The sequence below is a fragment of the Stegostoma tigrinum genome, chromosome 1 (genome assembly GCF_030684315.1).
Source record: "Stegostoma tigrinum isolate sSteTig4 chromosome 1, sSteTig4.hap1, whole genome shotgun sequence".
Taxonomy (NCBI): Eukaryota; Metazoa; Chordata; class Chondrichthyes; order Orectolobiformes; family Stegostomatidae; genus Stegostoma; species Stegostoma tigrinum.
Window position 1 is genome coordinate 127,255,346 of NC_081354.1, and position 19,197 is coordinate 127,274,542.

A 19,197-nucleotide genomic window follows, 5' to 3' on the forward strand; every position below is an offset into this window, starting at 1 on the left:
GCATGGTGATGCGTTTGGCAGGATGGGGGAGGAGGAAGTGATCAAAAAAAAGTTAAGGTGGACGGAAACTTAATCAGGTGACATTTCACCGCCTCCTCTAAACTTTTCAGTTAAAATCTCCGTCAATTTCACAAACACAAAATACATCTGTATAACATCCGAGAGCGTAGGCATCCGAGTCTGGTTACAGGTCACAGTGTCAATTTCTCTCTGTAATTGACAAGATTGTACAAGCTCATGGAGAAAGATTGCGGGGGCGGGAAGGGGCTGAAGTAAAATATACTGTTCCTAGGTGTATTAAGGCTTCTGCTTTATTTTGTTCTCTTATTGGGCCACCTTTATATCTACAGCGCAGTAGACATTCTAACCTGTTGATTTTTTAACCAAGCTATATTCCGAAAATAGAAGCCAGACACCATCAGTGGGTCAAAGTAACTGGTCTCAATCTATGCACAAGAAAATATAACAGCAGCCAGAGTAAATGCCGCCCAGCTTTTCTAATCCAATTTCTCTGGTAAAGCGACAACTCCACCCTCAGCTCGCCCATAACCTGTGTACGTAATGTCGATATTTCGTCTCATGTCTATGTCTCGGAGGGTTGGATAGTACTGAAAAGAGTTTATTGTTATGTCTAATCTCCATTAACTCAGCATCAAAAAGCGCGTGGGGTGGTTTTTGCATTGCAGTGTTCTCTTGCAGACTCCTACAGTTTGAACTATTACCAGTATTTTAGTTTTATTATTTATATTAATGATTTCTTGCCACCTGAGTATTTCGGGAAATGCATCACTGTATTAAATGGCTATAGTGCAAACCAAGGACACTGACACCGTGGGTGTGTTCAGCCAGTAGGTATTGGAAAAGCAGTTAGATTTAATACCCAGATCTGGCAAAGTTACGCGTCTCTGTAACTGGAGCAGACTTCGCATGTCTGTGAAATGCCGTAGGCGGTCTCGTATTTTCCATTTGAGATTGTGACATCGAAAGTCGAATTTTAGTGTTGCTCAATGAACTCGCTTTTGGCGGAGAGAAAAAGTACGTAGGCGATCTGTCGCCGCCTATCTCGGGGATTACGTTTCCTTGTTTCATTACCGTTTCGGCGCTATTGCGTTCTGTCCGAAACCTCACCCCAAGAAAAAGATAAAACGCGCGGTCCGACTTTAATTGTATTCAGCCTGATAGGTACAAACAATCAGACAACTTTTTTAGTGTTGATAGGTGCAATGATCTGACTAGAAATAACTCCGCGATAACAGACAGTTTCCACCAGCTGCGGGATAAAGTAGTAATCCTTTAATAAAGACTTATTACAATAGGTTCTTAAAGTCTCTTTATAATAATCGTCAGAAATGCAATCATTCTAATATTAGCAGAGACAGTTGTTTGGGTGCCTCAGGCTGGTGGTAGTAGTTACACTATTTAACGTTCAAAATAGACCTGACAGTGCCATGCCAGCGGACAGTAGGAAAACTTGTTGCACAAGGCAGTTCCACGCAAATAATTTCCGTTTTCAATGCTGCGAAACCGTATTTTCTGTCCCAGATTATCCTGGCCTGTTATTCCACAACATGGCAATTGTGGTTTGATACACGTGCAAAAAAAAACTAATGCAGCCCCCTAACGATCCAAACGAGGCAATTGCAGCTAAAGTGTGCACCAATCGTGATTTCCAGTTTATCTCGCCAAAGCGACCAGAGACTTTCCTTCTTGCCAAATCTAGATTCTGTGTTAGTAGAGTTAGAACCGTGAAAAGTCAACGTAACTGTCACCTGGCGAAGGAAGTCTGGGTTTGAGCAGATACTGGTAAAAAAAACCAAGATAACCTAAAACATACCGAAATACACCTACCATTCCCAAATCAAACTGCGCAGCAGTAGATAACAACATTAGGTAGACGCGAGACATCACATTATATTAGAATTTATTTTTTTAAATAGGCAGTGGAAATTACCAATATGAAGATATTTGTACTGCCATTGTGCCATGTGTCTCTTGCCAATGTTGTTCACATACCTATGTATTTGTTTCTGAAATCCCCTTCCAACGGGAACTACGCACATCTGTCATTCTCGTGATTTACTTCGTTTTATGTGCGTGTCACTCTGGCTATTGGATGTTCAACGTTTGTAATCCAACATCAAGTATCTGTTACAGATTGAGGACTGACGAACTGGACAATCTCACCCAGTTCTGATACATCTAGCGAATAATACCGACTGCTGAGCAATTTACATCCTCAAAAACAATAAAAGGAAAAACAAGAGTTTTGAAAACAAACATAGAATTGACAATAAATTTAAAAGATTAATATTGGAGGCAAACTGACGGGTGTGAAAAATAATAGAAAACAAGTATTGCGCAATATAAATCGTTATCCATAAATGGTAATGAAAATGGTAATGAAAAATCAAGGATAAATGCTGCAACAAAGGGGAATATAAAATAGCACATTAAGATAGTTCCTTTATTGATTCACGGGACGAGGGTGTCCCTGGCTACGCAGCATTTATTGCCCATCCGTAACTTCAGTTAAGAGTTAATCACATCGCTGTGAGTTTAGGTCAGACCAGGTAAGGATGGCAGTTTCCTCCACTGAAAGACATTAGCCAACCAAATGGGTTTTTCCCCGACAATCGATTCCAAGTCGTCATTAGACTCTTAAGTCAAGATATTTTTATTGAATCCAAATTCCACCATCTGCCAATAGCGGGATTCGAAGCGGCTCCCCAGAGCATTATCTGGGTCTCTGGATTAACAGTTTACTGATAACACCGCTAGGCTATCATTTCCCAGTGAGGGGATAGATAGTGAGGGCGGGAAACAGGAATGTCGAGGGTGGAAATTTATGAGAATGAAAATAAAGGAGACTGAAATGCAATTTCCGCTCGTCTACAAGGAAACTGAAGTGAGACCTCTGCAGGACGACAGTTGTATACGCTCATGCACATTTTTGACCCAGTTTCCAGAATCCGACAGGTGCTTGTTGGAAGTTTTACGGATATTGATGAGTTTCATACTAAACTTGAGCAATTAAGAATATGAGTCAAAGTGTTTAAGTTATGGTGACTAACAACAATTTACTATGGCAATCAAAAACTTTAAGGCAATCCGTTACTTCCACTTTGAAAACAGAAACCTTGTCAATTTCATAACAGCATTTGAAACAATTAATCTGCAGCTCCGAGGTATTTACAATATTTGGTGCTTTTCACAAGACTATAACATTGTTAATCAATCATTCAGCAATCCGAATGTGAAACAGAATTTGCGTTCTTCTACAATCCAGAATTGTTTCGATACGAGTACGATATTATTTATCAATATATTTGTATTTGAAGCTGGTTACGAATATGGTTATTTCCTTAGATAATCTAATACGTCAAGCAGCATAGGCCTAGTTACTGCTTCTAATATGCAGAACACTATAGTTAATTCTAAGATCTGAACACAATCCATATCCAAATATTCTGCAAAATTAAATGAAACAAATGAGCTTTACTGTTGTGCCTATTGATTGCATGGAAAAAATAATTAACTAACAACGAGGGGCTTTGGCATTTAATTGCTGGATACCATTTAAGGTAGAATTGAAATCAACGGTTTAGGTCGTCTGTCTCTAAGAGACAAATGCAAACATTTGTCAGCTTTTATTCGAAAAAAGCTTCTATACCCTCCCAAAGCCATTTTCGAATAGCTTGCTACGTGCTTTGAAAATTTAAACATTTTCGTAGCTTTACAAACCATCAGGCAAGTCCTTACTAATTTATAACCATGGGAAGACATTTGTTATTAAATCATCCACAAAAATAAGAAAAATATCAACCACCAAACGGTTAATAAATGCCGGAAATAACCAAAAACACAATAGATCGATCAGCATTTGTAGAGAGCGCCGTCCTGACTGTTTACACTTAATAGGTTCTGACTTCGTAAATTGGTTTTCACAGATATTGACTGCCACGAAATGACTAATACTCTTGAGTACCTGGAATTGTTCAGCGACAAAACAAAGTAAATTACGTATCAAATAAACATGTTCATGAAATGGCGCAGGCCATAAAACAATTGTTTTTGACGAATTTGAGTAACCGTTATCACACCTGTAAGTGATGCACTTGTTCGATCGAGGTTGTCAGTAGTCAAAACTAAACTTGGCAATTGAGTAGCACCCCACTATGAGCATTTATTTCAAATAATTCAACAGAAGGAATTGGATTGTTATGCTCGATGTTATCAGGCAAATTCTCACATGGACCTCAAATAATACCAAACTAACGGGAAAGTACATATTACCTTTAACTTCCCTGAACGTGTTACTTTCGGGACGCGAAGTATCCCAAACAATATATATCATCATAAATATCGTCGTAAATGTCAACAAGTTCTAAAGAAGTCTTGGTGTTTGGTACGTGTCAAGAGGTCCCTTTTACAGTCAATCTGACATACTTTCAATATCTTACTGAAGATTGTTTTAAAAATCAAAAACAAAGAAACGTAATTGCACTAACCGATGCGTGACTAGCACCTTTAGGTTCAACATTTTAAAAATAAAATCAGATCCAAGTTGTAATTTACTATATCAAATTCATGAATACAGCAATGCCATATAATGGCGCAGTAGAAGGGAAAGGTAAATGTACAGTTTCATTAGTCGATTTTCCTGACTGTTTGATATATTCATTGTTAATAAATAGAGTTGAATGACGACCAGAAATCCAATAAAGATGAAACTCTGCTACTGAATGTAAACACGTTCATATTTATGACATCTTATTCTTTGTATTGTTCTATTTATTACATCAACTATTTCACAACTTGCCTACAATATTGTGATTAATTTAACCATTAAACCTACTTAATGGACATTAATTCATTTCGATGCCACAGATTTAGCTCTGATAGTTGAGATACGCTAACTGTATCTTGGAGAGCGCAAACCTAATTTGTACAATGTCCCGAAGAATGTTATGTCAAAGAATCGGATTGTCTGTTTTCCAGCTATTAACAGACTCCTGGATATACATACCAAACAGATTTCTGTTTTTTTTTGTTTTTTTTTGTTTTGTATTTTGGAAGGTGGTTGGTTGGAAGATTAGTGAAGCAGAAGAAAATCTTTTTCACCCAGAGGGTGATGGGCATCTAGTATTCACTGTCCAATGTGACGGTTGTTTTGTGTTTTTTTGATTTTTGTTTTGTAATTAAGATGCTGGACACTATTTTTGATCTCATTCTGATGTGTTACCATTATAGTCCTGAGGTTGCGACTAGAACTAATCACGCCAAATATTATTTGATAACGCTGTTTATAGGTTTCACTACCTTTAATAGCAACATAAAAAGGAAACTTGTTGTTTCTATTTATCCTTAATGTCTTACTTGACTTCTGTCTTCAAAATCATCCAGCCTAATGAAAGGTTTATTTTAAACAACAATTATTAGTTTAGTGAGGAAACTAGCGAATGACCCAATTAGGTCACAGAATGAGGGCTGAATCCCGAGCTTCAACAAATAGATCAATAAGATCAAAGAAAAGTGACAAACCAAATATTCAAAAGTACAGTCAGATTGAAGACAAACACCTTCCGGAAGTCACATTCATTACAAGAAGCTCCAGTTTCAATACAAGTGATCGTCTTCGTGTTTTTGGTGATAGACTTCGGTGTAAAGACACATCCCGAGTTACCGGGTATGTAGGCACGCGTTGGCAATCGGTTTAGTAGACTGCAGCCACTTGGAGAACCGAGAAGGCCTGCATATTAATGATATAAATCGACATCCAGCCACCGTAAAACAACAATCTTTTTCATGTGCATTATTGATCCATTTTTGTACAGTACGCAAAGTCACTGGTTCTCCCCCGTCATTGAGAAATGAGCAAAGTCTTGGAACGTAATTTGTAATTTTCAAATGACCAAGAGAATAATACAACAATAGAAAAGTTATGACACAGAGAGAGGTCATGCAGATCGGCTGCCCATTTTATTCTCACTTTTCAGAGCCTGGAGTATGGCTTTATAGATTTAGGAGCCTGATTTATGAGTTTTCTCCTCAACCGTCACATTGGACAGTGAATACTAGATGCCCATCACCCTCTGGGTGAAAAAGATTTTCTTCTGCTTCGCTAATCTTCCGACCAACCACCTTAAATTTCTTCCCACCGGTAAATGACTTTTCCTCTATCTAATCCCCTCGTTATTTTATACATTTGTATTATAAAACAAACTTTGTCATTTTCAATGTCTGTAACCTTCCATTAAATTATTGTCATTAATGACTTGGCATTGTAGAAAACAACTGAGTGCTTTGCCTTGTTTTATTTAAATTAATAAAAGAGTTGAGATACATAAGATTATAGATACAGAACTTTTCATGGTCGCACTTGCCCATTACTCAGGTACCCATTCTATATCACTCTTGCATGACTTGGTGGTGCGAAATTTGAAACTTTCTTAAGTGTGATACAAACATTGCTGAAAATTTCAATTTGTTCTCATTACGACAAATACAAGAATGTTGCATTTTTAATGATCACAGCAATTTATACAACAGAAGAAAGAGATGCTGAGTTGTTGTCAAGTTGACTCTGATTGGCTGAGGCATTGCCATGGAGAAAATTACAGAGACCTATCGGAATCCACCTTTCAGGTAGTTCACAAAAGGTGCCAAGCTTGAACATGTTCCTTTCCTCCTTAGAAAACGGGTTCCATCAAATATATGTTGCAAAAATAAATGTCAGTTGATGAATTTAGATAAATATTTTAAATTGACTGTTCATGTAGCCAATAGCGCATAAAATTGTTCAGGAAGAGCAGTCCGATCACAGAAAAATGCAATTAAGCAATGCTGCACATGAACTTCAGTGCCAGAGATAATAGGAACCGCAGATGCTGGAGAATCCAAGATTACAAAGTGTGAAGCTGGGTCAACAGAGCCGGCCAAGCAGCATCTTAGGAGCAGGAAAGCTGACGTTTCGGGCCCAGACCCTTCATCAGAAAAGGGGGATGGGAAGAGGGTTCTGAAATAAATAGGGAGAGAGGGAGAGGCGGATCGAAGATGGATAGAGGAGAAGGTAGGTGGAGAGGAGACAGACAGGTCAAAGAGGTGAGGATGGAGCCAGTAAAGGTGAGTGTAGGTGGGGAGGGAGGGAGGAGATAGGTCAGTCCAGGGAGGACGGACAGGTCAAGGGGGAGGGATGAGGTTATTAGGTAGGAAATGGGGTTGCAGCTTGAGGTGGGAGGAGGGGATAGGTGAGACGAAGAACAGGTTAGGGAGGCGGGGAGGAGCCTGGCTGGTTTTGGGATGCAGTGGGGGGAGGGGACGAGCTGGGCTGGTTTTGGGATGCAGTGGGGGAAGGAGAGATTTTGCAGCTGGTGAAGTCCACACTGATACCATTGGGCTGGAGGGTTCCCAAGCGGAATATGAGTTGCTGTTCCTGCAACCTTCGGGTGACATCGTTGTGGCACTGCAGGAGGCCCATGACGGACATGCCGTCTGAGGAATGGGAGGGGGAGTTAAAATGGTTCACGACTGGGATGGTGCAGTTGTTTATTGCGAACCGAGCGGAGGTGTTCTGCAAAGCGGTCCCCAGGCCGCCGCTTGGTTTCCCCGATGTAGAGGAAGCCACAACGGCTACATCGGGTGCAGTATACCACATTAGCAGATGTGCAGGTGAACCTCGGCTTGATGTGGAAAGTCATCTTGGGACCTGGGATGGGGGTGAGGGAAGAGGTGTGGGGGCAAGTGTAGCACTTCCGGTGGTTGCAGGGGAAGGTGCCGGGAGTGGTGGGGCTGGAGGGGAGTGTGGAGCGAACAAGGGAATCACGGTGAGAGTGGTCCCTCCGGAAAGCAGACAAGGGTGAGGAGGGAAATATGTCTGGTGTGGGGTCGGATTGCAGATGCCAGTGTGATTTAAGATACGCAAGTTTTATGTCCCGGCCTTTGCCTGATTTAATCAACAAATATCCTTTTTCTGTTGTTCATAGTAGGCAGAGTACAGACCGTGCTTGACCAGCCATACTTGCAAAAGCCAAAACAAAATATTAACTCATAGATATTATTCTGCAATTGAACTGCATTGCCGAGCAACCCTGAAATCCCGAACAAGTAAACACTAGCTAGTAAATTAAGATAATCAGTCCAGCTCATAACATGGCTTATTTGTGTTTGTTAGAAGGAATATCAACACAGGAACCAATTCTCTAGGGACAAAATAAATGTATTCAAACATGTTGCATTTTCTTTGGTTCAACTTGGAGTGGGGAGAAATAGTTCCGTTTCCTTTCTTCATGCTAATACCTTGGCCAATCAGAGTTGTCTTGCCAGCCCTTTCTCCTGTAGTTTCATTTGTTTTGACTATTTGAAAGTTGGAAATCCTACGTTTGTCGTCAAGAGTGCAAAATGAAAAGTTTAAACGACATCTCTTCAACAATGTTATACTTAATTGCAAAATACACCCCCATAAGAAATCATCCCATCCTTACAAAAATACTGGTGTCACAAACTTGAAGCAAACTAGAGTTTTCAAAACTTCAGGTTCAAGTTTGAATCGTCTGTGAAATGCCAAGTAGAGAAATCAAAAGAAGTGAACTGATGGGACAAACGATGCAAGGAAAGGCACTTGTAATATGATAAATTATTTGCCATTCAAGATCACTCTCATAGGCGAAGTATTCTCGCCACTTGAAGGATACATTATGTTGTTGCGAGGTTTTAAAAGGGCGCCCAAGGAAGTTTTTACTGACATGTAGAACTATCACGCCTTTCAGCTACAGGAATAACTTTTCGCGCGGTTTCTTGCGTGCTGTGCCGTTTTCGTCTTTTCTGGGCCGTAAACACATGCTTTGATTATGGCTCCGACATTCATTTAACCTTTTTATTGATGCGATTTTAATATTTACATGCATTGAACCTTTTTATTAATGATATATTCATATTTATTGACCGTGACCAGTTGTCCTCTCCCCGAAGACATTATGTCCTTGTTCTTGCAATTAGATGATTGATACCTTATTTAGTTGATATGCCAACACCGTTGATAATCCATTGTCATTGGTGAATTTTCCCAAATAAACTGTATATTTAGGTTATAAAGTCAAATTCATGCATAACAATGACACAAGAGGATTAAGAAAAATAACGGTGATCAACATTTTAAAAAAAATCAACAAAATACACCCATTAAAGTGAAGGGTTCCGCTTTCCCACTGTCTATGCTTCTGCTGATAACCAGGTGAAAATCATGTTAAGGGAGAGGTCGGTCTGCTGGAACGGAGACTTCGTAGTGATTTTCTCAAGGAGCTCAAAGATCTTTCAAGTTTCTTTTTGGCTGTTGTATGTGTTTGACCTAATTTCCACTTTCGAAATGCTTTCTGGATGGTTAAAGCAGCCTTGAATTCCTTTCGTATCATTAATGTGGTCGTGATCGTTTCCAAAGTGTTCCGAATGGGGAATACTTTCACTGACATTTTATAAACTTCCCCATTGAGCTTCTTGAGGGGCTCTGACTCCGTTACTTTGCCAACGATTACAGCACTGAGAGCTTCCAGCACATCCAGACAGTGCAGCTTGTTACCATTAGATAATGGTAGGTTGAGAGCCGCAATTTTCACTGCGTTAGGTTTTGGTATTCGTAGAGGAGATTTGAGTTCATTTAGGAAATCCGAGAGTTGGTCATATGTGATGAATTGTGTGGCCTTCACATCATAATTGCTCCAGACCTCGTAAAACATGTCCACGTCTTCATCTGTCACCCCGGCGAGTTCCTGCTCTTGGGCTTCGTGAAAGTTTTCTAAAATGACAGCGACGTACATATTGATTATCACGATATACGCGACCACTATGTACGATGTCATGTAGGTGAACGATACAAACTGACGCTGAACAGGGGAGTTAATCATTACGTGAAGAATCTCATTCCAAGCGGCGGCTGTTGTCAGTCTGAACAGAAGCATCATACTGTTTCCGAAAGTTTCGAAATTTACCATGTCGTTTATCGGTGATTCTCTCGGAAGGTCTCGGAACAAACTCATCCCCAATATTGAATAAATGAACATGACGAGGCCGAGGAGCAGGCCGATGTTGAAAAGAGCCGGGATTGATATCACTAACGTAAAGAGCAACTTCCGAATCCCTTTCAAGGATCTAACCAACCTCAACAACCGTGCCAGTCTTACAATTCGGAACACTCGTAAAATAGTTGGAGAAACACCTTGCTTTTTGGATGCGGATGAATCCAACAAAATTCCTGAAGGAATAAAAGAGTAAAATTATCATTACTAAAGTGGGAGAGTTAAATTCCAAATGATCACGTACTTTTGACTTAAACACTCATTTAAACAATGACTTCATATCAGCGTTGATATCATTAAAACAAACCAATACAAATAATATGAATAAACATTTCACTCCAAAGTGACACGTGCATATATACGTTGACATGATTTGCTTTCTCCTCTCCTGGCATGGTTAAATGGACTACAATGGATGCACATGCTGTAAATTGCAGACAGAATAATTACATCTTTTCAGCCTTAGCAAAAAAAAATCAGTCCTGATGTATTCCCTGCACTGCTAAGACAGCCATTCGCATCTAAACCGGTTCAAAATCAACGGACTCTGCCTTTGGGTTAATGTTTTATCAATATTTGAAACATTGATCATTGATAAATGGAGGAAAAAAACTAAAAATAAACATATTTCTAGGCTCCGGATACGACGTGTCACTGAAGTTTTGTAAAGACAAAATAAGGTACTGCCGATGTTGAAAATGTAAAATAAAGACTGACAATAAGCCTAATTAATTACAATTATCGCACTAAACTCACCTGCGAATGTAGGCCACAATGAAGCATCACGAGTTCGTTGAGAAATAAAAATGAAAGCAAAGAACTGTGGATGTTGGAAATCAAAAACTAAAACAGAAGTTGTTGGAAAAACTCAGCAGGCCTCGCAGCATCGGTGGAGAGAGAAAGCAGTTAATGTTTCGTGTCTACTGATCCTTCTTCAGAATGCTGTGTTTTTCCAGCTTTCTGATTTTGTTGTCGACGATGAGTTGTATGTTCTCCCCCATTTGTGGACAATGCATAAACACGGAGTAGTACAAGGTGAAATAAAGCGTTTTAGATGCTTTTAGGAATGAGCAATATAATGTTACCAGAGCTGCGACGCACGCATACGTAAACGATATCTTGCACACGGGAGTTAACTCCAAATTCCGCAGAAGATTAGTAATTGCTTTGTTCCCTTAAATGTTTTCCTTTAGAAAGATATACATTGAGGGACAGTCCGAGGACCTTGTATAAAACATGTTAACGGTTTTAAAATGTTATATTGTAACATCACGTATTAACACTAAGCACTTGATAATGTAATGAAAATCTAACCTATTTGTAGCTTATTTAGTTAAAGATATAACCAGTTTATTGTCAAATTTTTATCTTATTTGTATAAAAATATCAGAGCAAACTTTGTTCATGTACTAAAAGGATTAATAGATATCGCCCTGCTTAAAATTTGTTTTTTTTTAAATGAGGGATTTATGGCATTTTGAAATTGATAAAATGACCTACAGAGCTTTTACAAATTTGTGGTAGATTGAATAAAATTATATTTCTACTTGAAAGTTTTCTTTAAAGAATTTTCCCTATTGCTTTAATTTAGTACACTTCCAATCTGTAAGTTAATGCTCCTTAACTGCAGTTTCATAAAATTTTCAAAAAATGCTGTAGAAATATTTCTGCACTTTTAATAGAGGAACAAACTAAACTGGAAATAAATTGCCAATTGATACAGGAGTGTTTGCAAGATGATCAACCAAAAATGCATCAGAAGATCTGAAACATGAAAAGATGATCAAGTCATAATGTAAGACACTGATGTCAATAGAAGCAGTCCATGTGCTAAGGGGACTAAAAACAAATATATTCTGTAGATTATGTGGTATTCATCTATTGTTGAGAGTGACTGGTAAGCAGATTTGTTGAGATACTAAAATCATTATCATGGAGCTGAGAAATCGAAGGATACAGGGTATGTTGTAAACAGGTTAATATGATGCCCATGTTCTAAAATAGTGAAAATTTAGGCATAAGCAGCTACAGATCCACTAGTCTTATTTCATATGTATGGTATATAATGGACTTGATTTTCAGGGGAAACAAGGGTTTTCTGGTCTACAATAATCCAGCAAACAGCAGGCAACATGCCTTTGGGTGAGAAAAAAATTCTGTCTGATAAAATTCCCTAATTCTTTTCCAAGTTGACAACCTAAACTGAAAAAGATAAATTAACAGCATACTGAGGCATTCTAAGTGTATTAATTAAAATTGTACAGGCAAGATTACCAATTACGGACCATGTTACATAATCCAATCCAATATTGTGAGAATTTAAAAAATGCATTTAAGTAGCACTGTCTTTCTTCGAGGATGTTACACCATGTTTTAAATAATTTAGAAGTGTAGTTTCTTGTATACTAGTATTGCAGCCAACTTGTGTGCAGCAAGGTCCTGCAAAAAATGAGGAAATGTCTGTTTCCGTAATGGTGCTAATTGAGGCAGAAATATTGGCCATCGATCCTAAGAGAACTCATTTACTGTTCTTTGAAAGGTAGGGTAGAAAGCAATTGTTACAAGGATCAAACTGGGGTGAAGAAATATACTAAGGTATGGCAGAGGTCAATAGTAGTGGGATCACTGTTATTTTCAATTATTCTCTTTGACCTGAGTTTCTAAACTTAATATAAATTTATTAAATTTGTTAAATTTTTAGATTATGTCAAGCCTGAAGTGGTAGCAACATTAAAATGGTTATTTCTGAACTTTAAAGTAGTTATCAATAGCCATCTTGACTGTTATGTCAATATCAATTCTTGCAATCAAACTCTTCCTGTTTGGAATTATTCCTTAATTTGTACTTTGAGCTAATACATAAATTAATTAGCACTGCTGTATCATTTTGTTCGCTATTGAAATGCATTAGATGGATTGTATTGCAGTTTTTGTAAATTGATATTGTTTCTGTAAGGCTGCCTCAGAAACAACAAAAAATGGGCAACACAAGGAATGTTCGTGTACTACCCACCATACTGCAGCACTTACTCTACCATGTAAGGGTGAGTGTGCAAGTATATGTGGCATGTATTAGGTTTGAGACTCCTTGGATAAGCGCAAGTTCACTTGACTAGTCTAGACATGACACTTTCATTCCTCCAGTTCTCCAAAGACAAGGGGAATTCCCAAAGAAGTGCTCACTTTTTGTACCAAACTCAGAATATAGAGTACTTGGAACAATAATGAAACAAAACTCAATTAAAAATCAAGTAATGAATTAAAAATCCAGTCCAGTTTAACTATGAAAAAATAACAATGTACATCTAGAAAACAGGAAGAATAACATAAATAGCCCCTTAAAATGCATCACAAGTAACCACAATAAAAATCAAACAGTTGGGTAGCTGATACAGTCTGCTTCTTTCCAGATTGTGAAGATATACAGCCATGATTTTATGGTAATGATGTGATGCTTCAGAATATTTGGTTAGTAAGTTGTCCCCAAAATGAATAAAATCTCCATTTTGAATGAACCTGCTGTGGAAAAGTAACATGAACATTCTCAATCCTCATTGCAGGTGTAGAACATAGGCAAGTAAAAATTGGGTGAAAGTTGATTGGCTTAATGCTTATCATTCTTAACGTGGATTGAATTATTAAGATTCTCCTTGTCGCTGTTGATTATAATGACTGATATGATTATGTTCACCTTAAACTGTTTAATTTCGTTCATCAAACAAAACTCTTTGTTATTGTCAAAGTGTTTGTGAATGTTATAATAACATTCTAATAACAGGACCAATGGCAAAACTTGAGGCATGTGTGCAACATGGCCTCATTTTTAAATTATATTCTACTTTTATCTGATCTATAATTTACAATTGCTATTATGTCGTTTTCAGTAAGTATTTTAGTGTATACAAAGTGGGTATGTGAGAATCAGATATGACTCAAATATGGCTTACCATTGATGATGATATAATTAGACCGTTTCAAATGAATGGTACAGAAAAGGTTCAATGGTTATAATTCACAACATCAGCTGCATTTAGGGAAAGGCCATTTTTCAGTAACAAACTATAGGGGTAGAAGGAGACATTTATCAACTTCCCACTGCCATCAGGGCCCTGCCATCAAAAAATACTTTTCCAAAATTTAGGCAGAGTTGAAGATGACTTTTTAAAAAAATTTCATGGCATGTGGATGTTGCTGGCTATGCCTTCAATTAGTTCTCACAGCTGATTGACCTGGTGAAGGGGGTGGTGAGCTGCCTTCTTGAACTTTTGCAGTCCTTTGCCATTTGAGCCTTTAGGGAGGATTTGATCCAGGATTTTGACTCAGCAACAGTCAAGGAGGGATGATACAGTTTCAAATCAAGATGATGCATAACTTAGAGGGAAACGTGCAAGTGGTAGTGTTCCCATACGTCGAATGCCCTTGTTTTTCTTGGGGAGAGGGTGCAGGTTTTGAAGGTGATGTTAGATGAGTCTTGGTGACTTACTGCAGAGTGTCTTGTCGATGGTACATCCTGCTGCCATTGATATGTTAATGGTGAAGGATAGAAATTTTCAAGTTGATGAATTGCCTACCAATCAAGCTGACTGTTTTGTCCCAGATAGTGTCAAGGATTTTGCGTATTGCTGGAATTGTACTCATTCAGCCAAGTAGGAAGCATTCTTGACCTCTGCCTTCTAGGTAGCGGAAAGACTTTAGGGAGTCAGGCAAATAGAATTTCATTCTGATAAGTGTGAGATGATACACTTTAGGAGGACTACCAAGGCAATTGTGTGTGCATAATGAATACGGAGACCTTAGAAAGTACTAAGGGTCAGAGGGGCCTTAGAATAGAATCTCTCCAGTGAGGAAACAGACCCTTCAGCCCAACAAGTCCACACTGACCCTCAGAGCATCCCACCCAGACCCATCCCCATGTAACCCACCAAATCTACAAAGCCCTGAACAGTACAGGCAATTTTAGCATGGCCAATCCACCTAGGCAACCCATCTTTGGACTGTGGGAGGAAATCGGAACACCCTGAGGAAACTTGTGCAGACACGGGGAGAATATGCAACCTTCACACAGACAGTCGCCTGAGGTTGGAATCGAACCCAGGTCCCTGGCACTGTGAGGCAGCAGTGCTAAACATTGAGCCACTGAGCCACCCCTGAACTTGGTGAGCATGTCCATAGATTTCAGTGCCAGCAGGGGTGGTAGAGGGAACCATCACAGTATTTAAGAAATATTTTGAGAAGATAAGTGCTGTTTTGCCATGTGAGGGAGTGGGAGAGGTAGGTGGTAATCAGCAACGGGTTTCCTTATTCATGTTTGACATGGTGCTGTAAGATTTCATAGATCTTAGTCAAAGTTGAGACCCTATGGCAACTTTCTCCAAACTGTAAACCATTGTGTTGCCACCTCTGATGGGGCAGAATAGTGTTGGCAGTATCTAGGACCTCTGTGGGTATGACTCTCTGAGTATGTTTTCATCAGGCCATTGCTTGATTAGTCTACAGGTTGGTTCTCTCAATTTTGGCACTAGTTTCCAGCTGTTGACAAGAAGAATTTTGCAGAATTATCAGAACTGGGTATGCCATTGTCATTTCTGGTGGCTAGCTTGATATCATGTGGTCCCTCCAGTGTCATTTGTTTCTGTTTTGTAGCAGTCTAGTGCAACTGATTGACTTTCATACAACTGCTAAGAGCCAATCACATTGTTGTGAGCCTGGAGTCACATGTAACCCAGGCCAGGTAAGGATGGCAGATTTCCTTCCTCAACAGGCATTAATGCCCCAACTAGATTCCTACAACAATTGACAGTGGTTACATGGTCACCATTAGGCCAGCTTTTATTTCCAGATATTATTGAATTCAAATTTCATCATCTGCCCAAGTGGAATTCAAGTAGTGCCCTCAGAACATTAGACAGAGTTCTGGATTATTATGCTAGAGACATTACTGCTACACAACTGTCTCATCTATTTGCTACCATTTTGATCAATGGGCAGAAAATCAGACTTGCAATGCTATATATTTTGAATATATGCTCCCAATGGACAAGACTCCCAGTGAGAGTCAAATATAAATATGACCTTTGTAGAAATGCATATTTATGCTTTGGAAATGAACATAATATAGTTCTTTTCCTGAACAAAATTACCTTCGATTTGGATGCATCCTTTATTGTTCATGTAACACAAGGATAATGATTTTTCAAAGAAACAACCATGGCTTATCACTTGTGCGTTTTTTTTGTATATGGGCTGAGCAAAGACCATGAGGAAAATAAAACCCCCAAAACTATTGTGTACAGATAGCTCAGCAATACCATTCATAACTGAAATAAGTGAAAAATAAGTGATGTCAATGCAAGATTTCAAAACATACTCTTTCAGCACTTAATGGTAACTAACATTTTATGCAAGAAATCAGCAAATAACTAGTAGTATTAAATAAAAACAGAAAATGCTTTTTTGAAGCATCGTATTGGAATTGAAACATTCTCTCTGATCTTCATGCTTCACAAATGCTGTTGGCCTATTTAGTTTTTCCAGCACTTTCTGTTTTTGTTTCAGATTTCAAACATCAGCTTTTATTTGCTTTTATAACAAAGATTGAATACTTTTTCCCTCAATGTTATAAGGAAAATGCAAGTTTTAATCATTTTAAAAGTCATGAAACTAAATCTTAAAATAAATCTTTGCACATTTAATGTCAATGAGTGGGATCTCCATGATTTTAATCTAACTTGTTTCTTGGCTGGCTCACTTGGTGTTGTACCTGAGTATTTCTCCACAAAGCTGTTTTCTCTTCCCTCTGTTGAACAAAGTCTCCCTAAAAGTGATCTTTATTAAACCAGAAAGGACAAGAGTAAAATGTGACTTACCTACAAGGGAAAGAACGACGACTAGAAAATCAAAGATATTCCAGGCTTGAGTGAAATAGTATTGGCGTTGGCCTAACAGTTTTAAAATTGCTTCAACTGTAAATAGAGCTGCAAATATTACATTGAACCAATTTAAAACTAAGGCAAATCGTTTTGTCTGTCCATAGTGATCACATGCCATCACCAGCACATTCAATGTTATTAAGAAAATGGTGAATGGTTCAAACCATCTATGGCTCACTAACTTGTAGAACTTGTAAAGAATCACATTCTAGGGAGGAGAAATGAAGAATTAGGAAAATAAATCACATGAATATCAGCCACATACTTAAAACAATTTTTGGCTTCCGAATAATTGCAACTAAATTAAGATTTGACTAATACATGATCAAGAACATTGAAAAGCTCACAACCAGCAAGTTAAATTCCAAATTTGTTTCTGCTTGCTTTTGTTCTATATTGTGCAGGTAAATATAATGTAACTAACATATTCATGTATGCAATGACCAAAGTTAGGTCCCTATCTCATTGTCTGCTGACGGCTTATCCTGAACACTTGTCAATTTTTGTCAGCAGTGGCTTGTCATTGCCTTCCGCTCCCAAGGAGATAATGACGAGGCAGGTCCCTAAGTATAAAAGAATCGGAGATGGAGAAATACATGTTTGTGGTAATAACCATCAAGCTGATGCCTCCAAATATAGTTAGAGTATAAAGTGTGCCATTGTGATTTTTAAATGTGACATACAGTTGCACATGCTACACACTGTATGCATCAGCTCATATTATGAGACGGTGCAGCCACTGTACTGTGGTAAAATGCATTCTTTTACATTTACTTGTGCTGAGTAAATCAGCAATCTGTGAATATTGTGAAATACAAGGAAACAAGAGTTCCACTGCTGGTTGCTACATTTATAGATTCATCGAATCATATAGTACAGAAGAGGCCCTTTGGCCCAGAAAATCTGTATTCCCAAAAATATACTACAATAGTCCCACTTTCCTGCACTAGGCCTATAGACCTCAATGTTATGTCATTCCAAGTGCTTATCCAAGTACTTTTTAAAGCTTATGAGTTTTACCCCTTCACCTATCCTCCCAGACACTGCAGTCCAGACTCCCCCATGCTCTGGGTGAAAATGGTTTTCTTCAAATCCCCTCTAAACCTTCTTTCTTTTACTTTAAGATTATGCCCCCTTGTTATGTGCAGAGTTGGGCATGATGGAGAAGGGGAAGATAGCATTGTGTTTCTCTGACACGAACCAGGAGGTCATGGTGGACAGGGTGGCCCAGTTGAGAGAGATTCTCTTCCCAGAGGACTAGAAGAGAAGGCCACACCACTAGACCTTGCCAGCCTGATCCAACATTGCCACCTGGATCATTGTGAACTCCGTGATGCAGAGGGATCACTATTTCTGCAGAAAGAAGGCCAAATGACCTTGAACGGTCTGTTTCGATGCTGTATGAACCAATGCTTCCATGACTCTCTGATATCCTCTTTTGTGCCAGGTGAAGCACCATGCTTCTCTTTGCCACCTCCCACTCACTCTAACTTTGTTACTGCACCCATCTCCAAACAAGGCTCATGTTCTGTCATCGCACTATCACCTGCATTAACTTTTGTCAGATGTTCTCATTGCCTCCCAACCACCCACACCACTAATGCTGCATGGCCTCCATGATATCTCCTCAGTTCCTCAGAACAGATCACCAACTTTTCCCAACACATTCCAACATAAACAGTTTCACTAACCACTATTATTCCTCTCATTCCCTCCTTTTCTGTCATTACAGGTGAATACAACAGGGCAAAGTGAGTATGGGTAGAGGTGCTGTCCGACTTTGGGGTTCTGAATTCCTATGAGGAGAGGGTCCTTGCTTTCACAGGAGAAGATTGGGACCACTCTTGTGGGGATGCCAAAACATCCTGACTCATTCATTCCATTGCTGCTCTCCCATTAACACACACTCACTCTCAAACATTGCACATCATCATAAACCACTGCCCATGAAGCCTCCTTTCTCTTGTATCTTGTAGGTTCCTCTAGCCTCCAGTGACCTTCCTGGAGAAATGGTCAACTCTGCCAGAGGTCACCATCTTGATCTCGAAGGACAAAAATACTGAGGTCTCAGAGCAAACATCATCTGAGCTACCTCCTACCACCCCAGCAGCCCAGATACTGCCATCTTTGGGAATTGTGGACATAGAGAGTGTTCATACACAATCTGGCCATAGAAAATATTCTCCAGACCATAAGCGTTC

At 39.0% G+C, this 19,197-nt stretch overlaps 1 protein-coding gene across 1 annotated transcript in view; it reads right to left on the minus strand.

Annotated features, from left to right (window-relative positions):
• Positions 1–9,236: 9,236 nt before the first annotated feature.
• Positions 9,237–19,197, minus strand: part of LOC125452752 (sodium channel protein type 2 subunit alpha-like) — a 160,643-nt gene continuing 150,682 nt past the window's right edge. Inside the window, exons 25-26 of the mRNA XM_059639681.1 lie at positions 16,934–17,204; positions 9,237–10,243 (exon numbers count right to left, since the gene is read on the minus strand). Coding sequence (XP_059495664.1) covers positions 9,237–10,243; positions 16,934–17,204 — 1,278 coding nt within the window. The remainder of the gene's footprint in view (positions 10,244–16,933; positions 17,205–19,197) is intronic.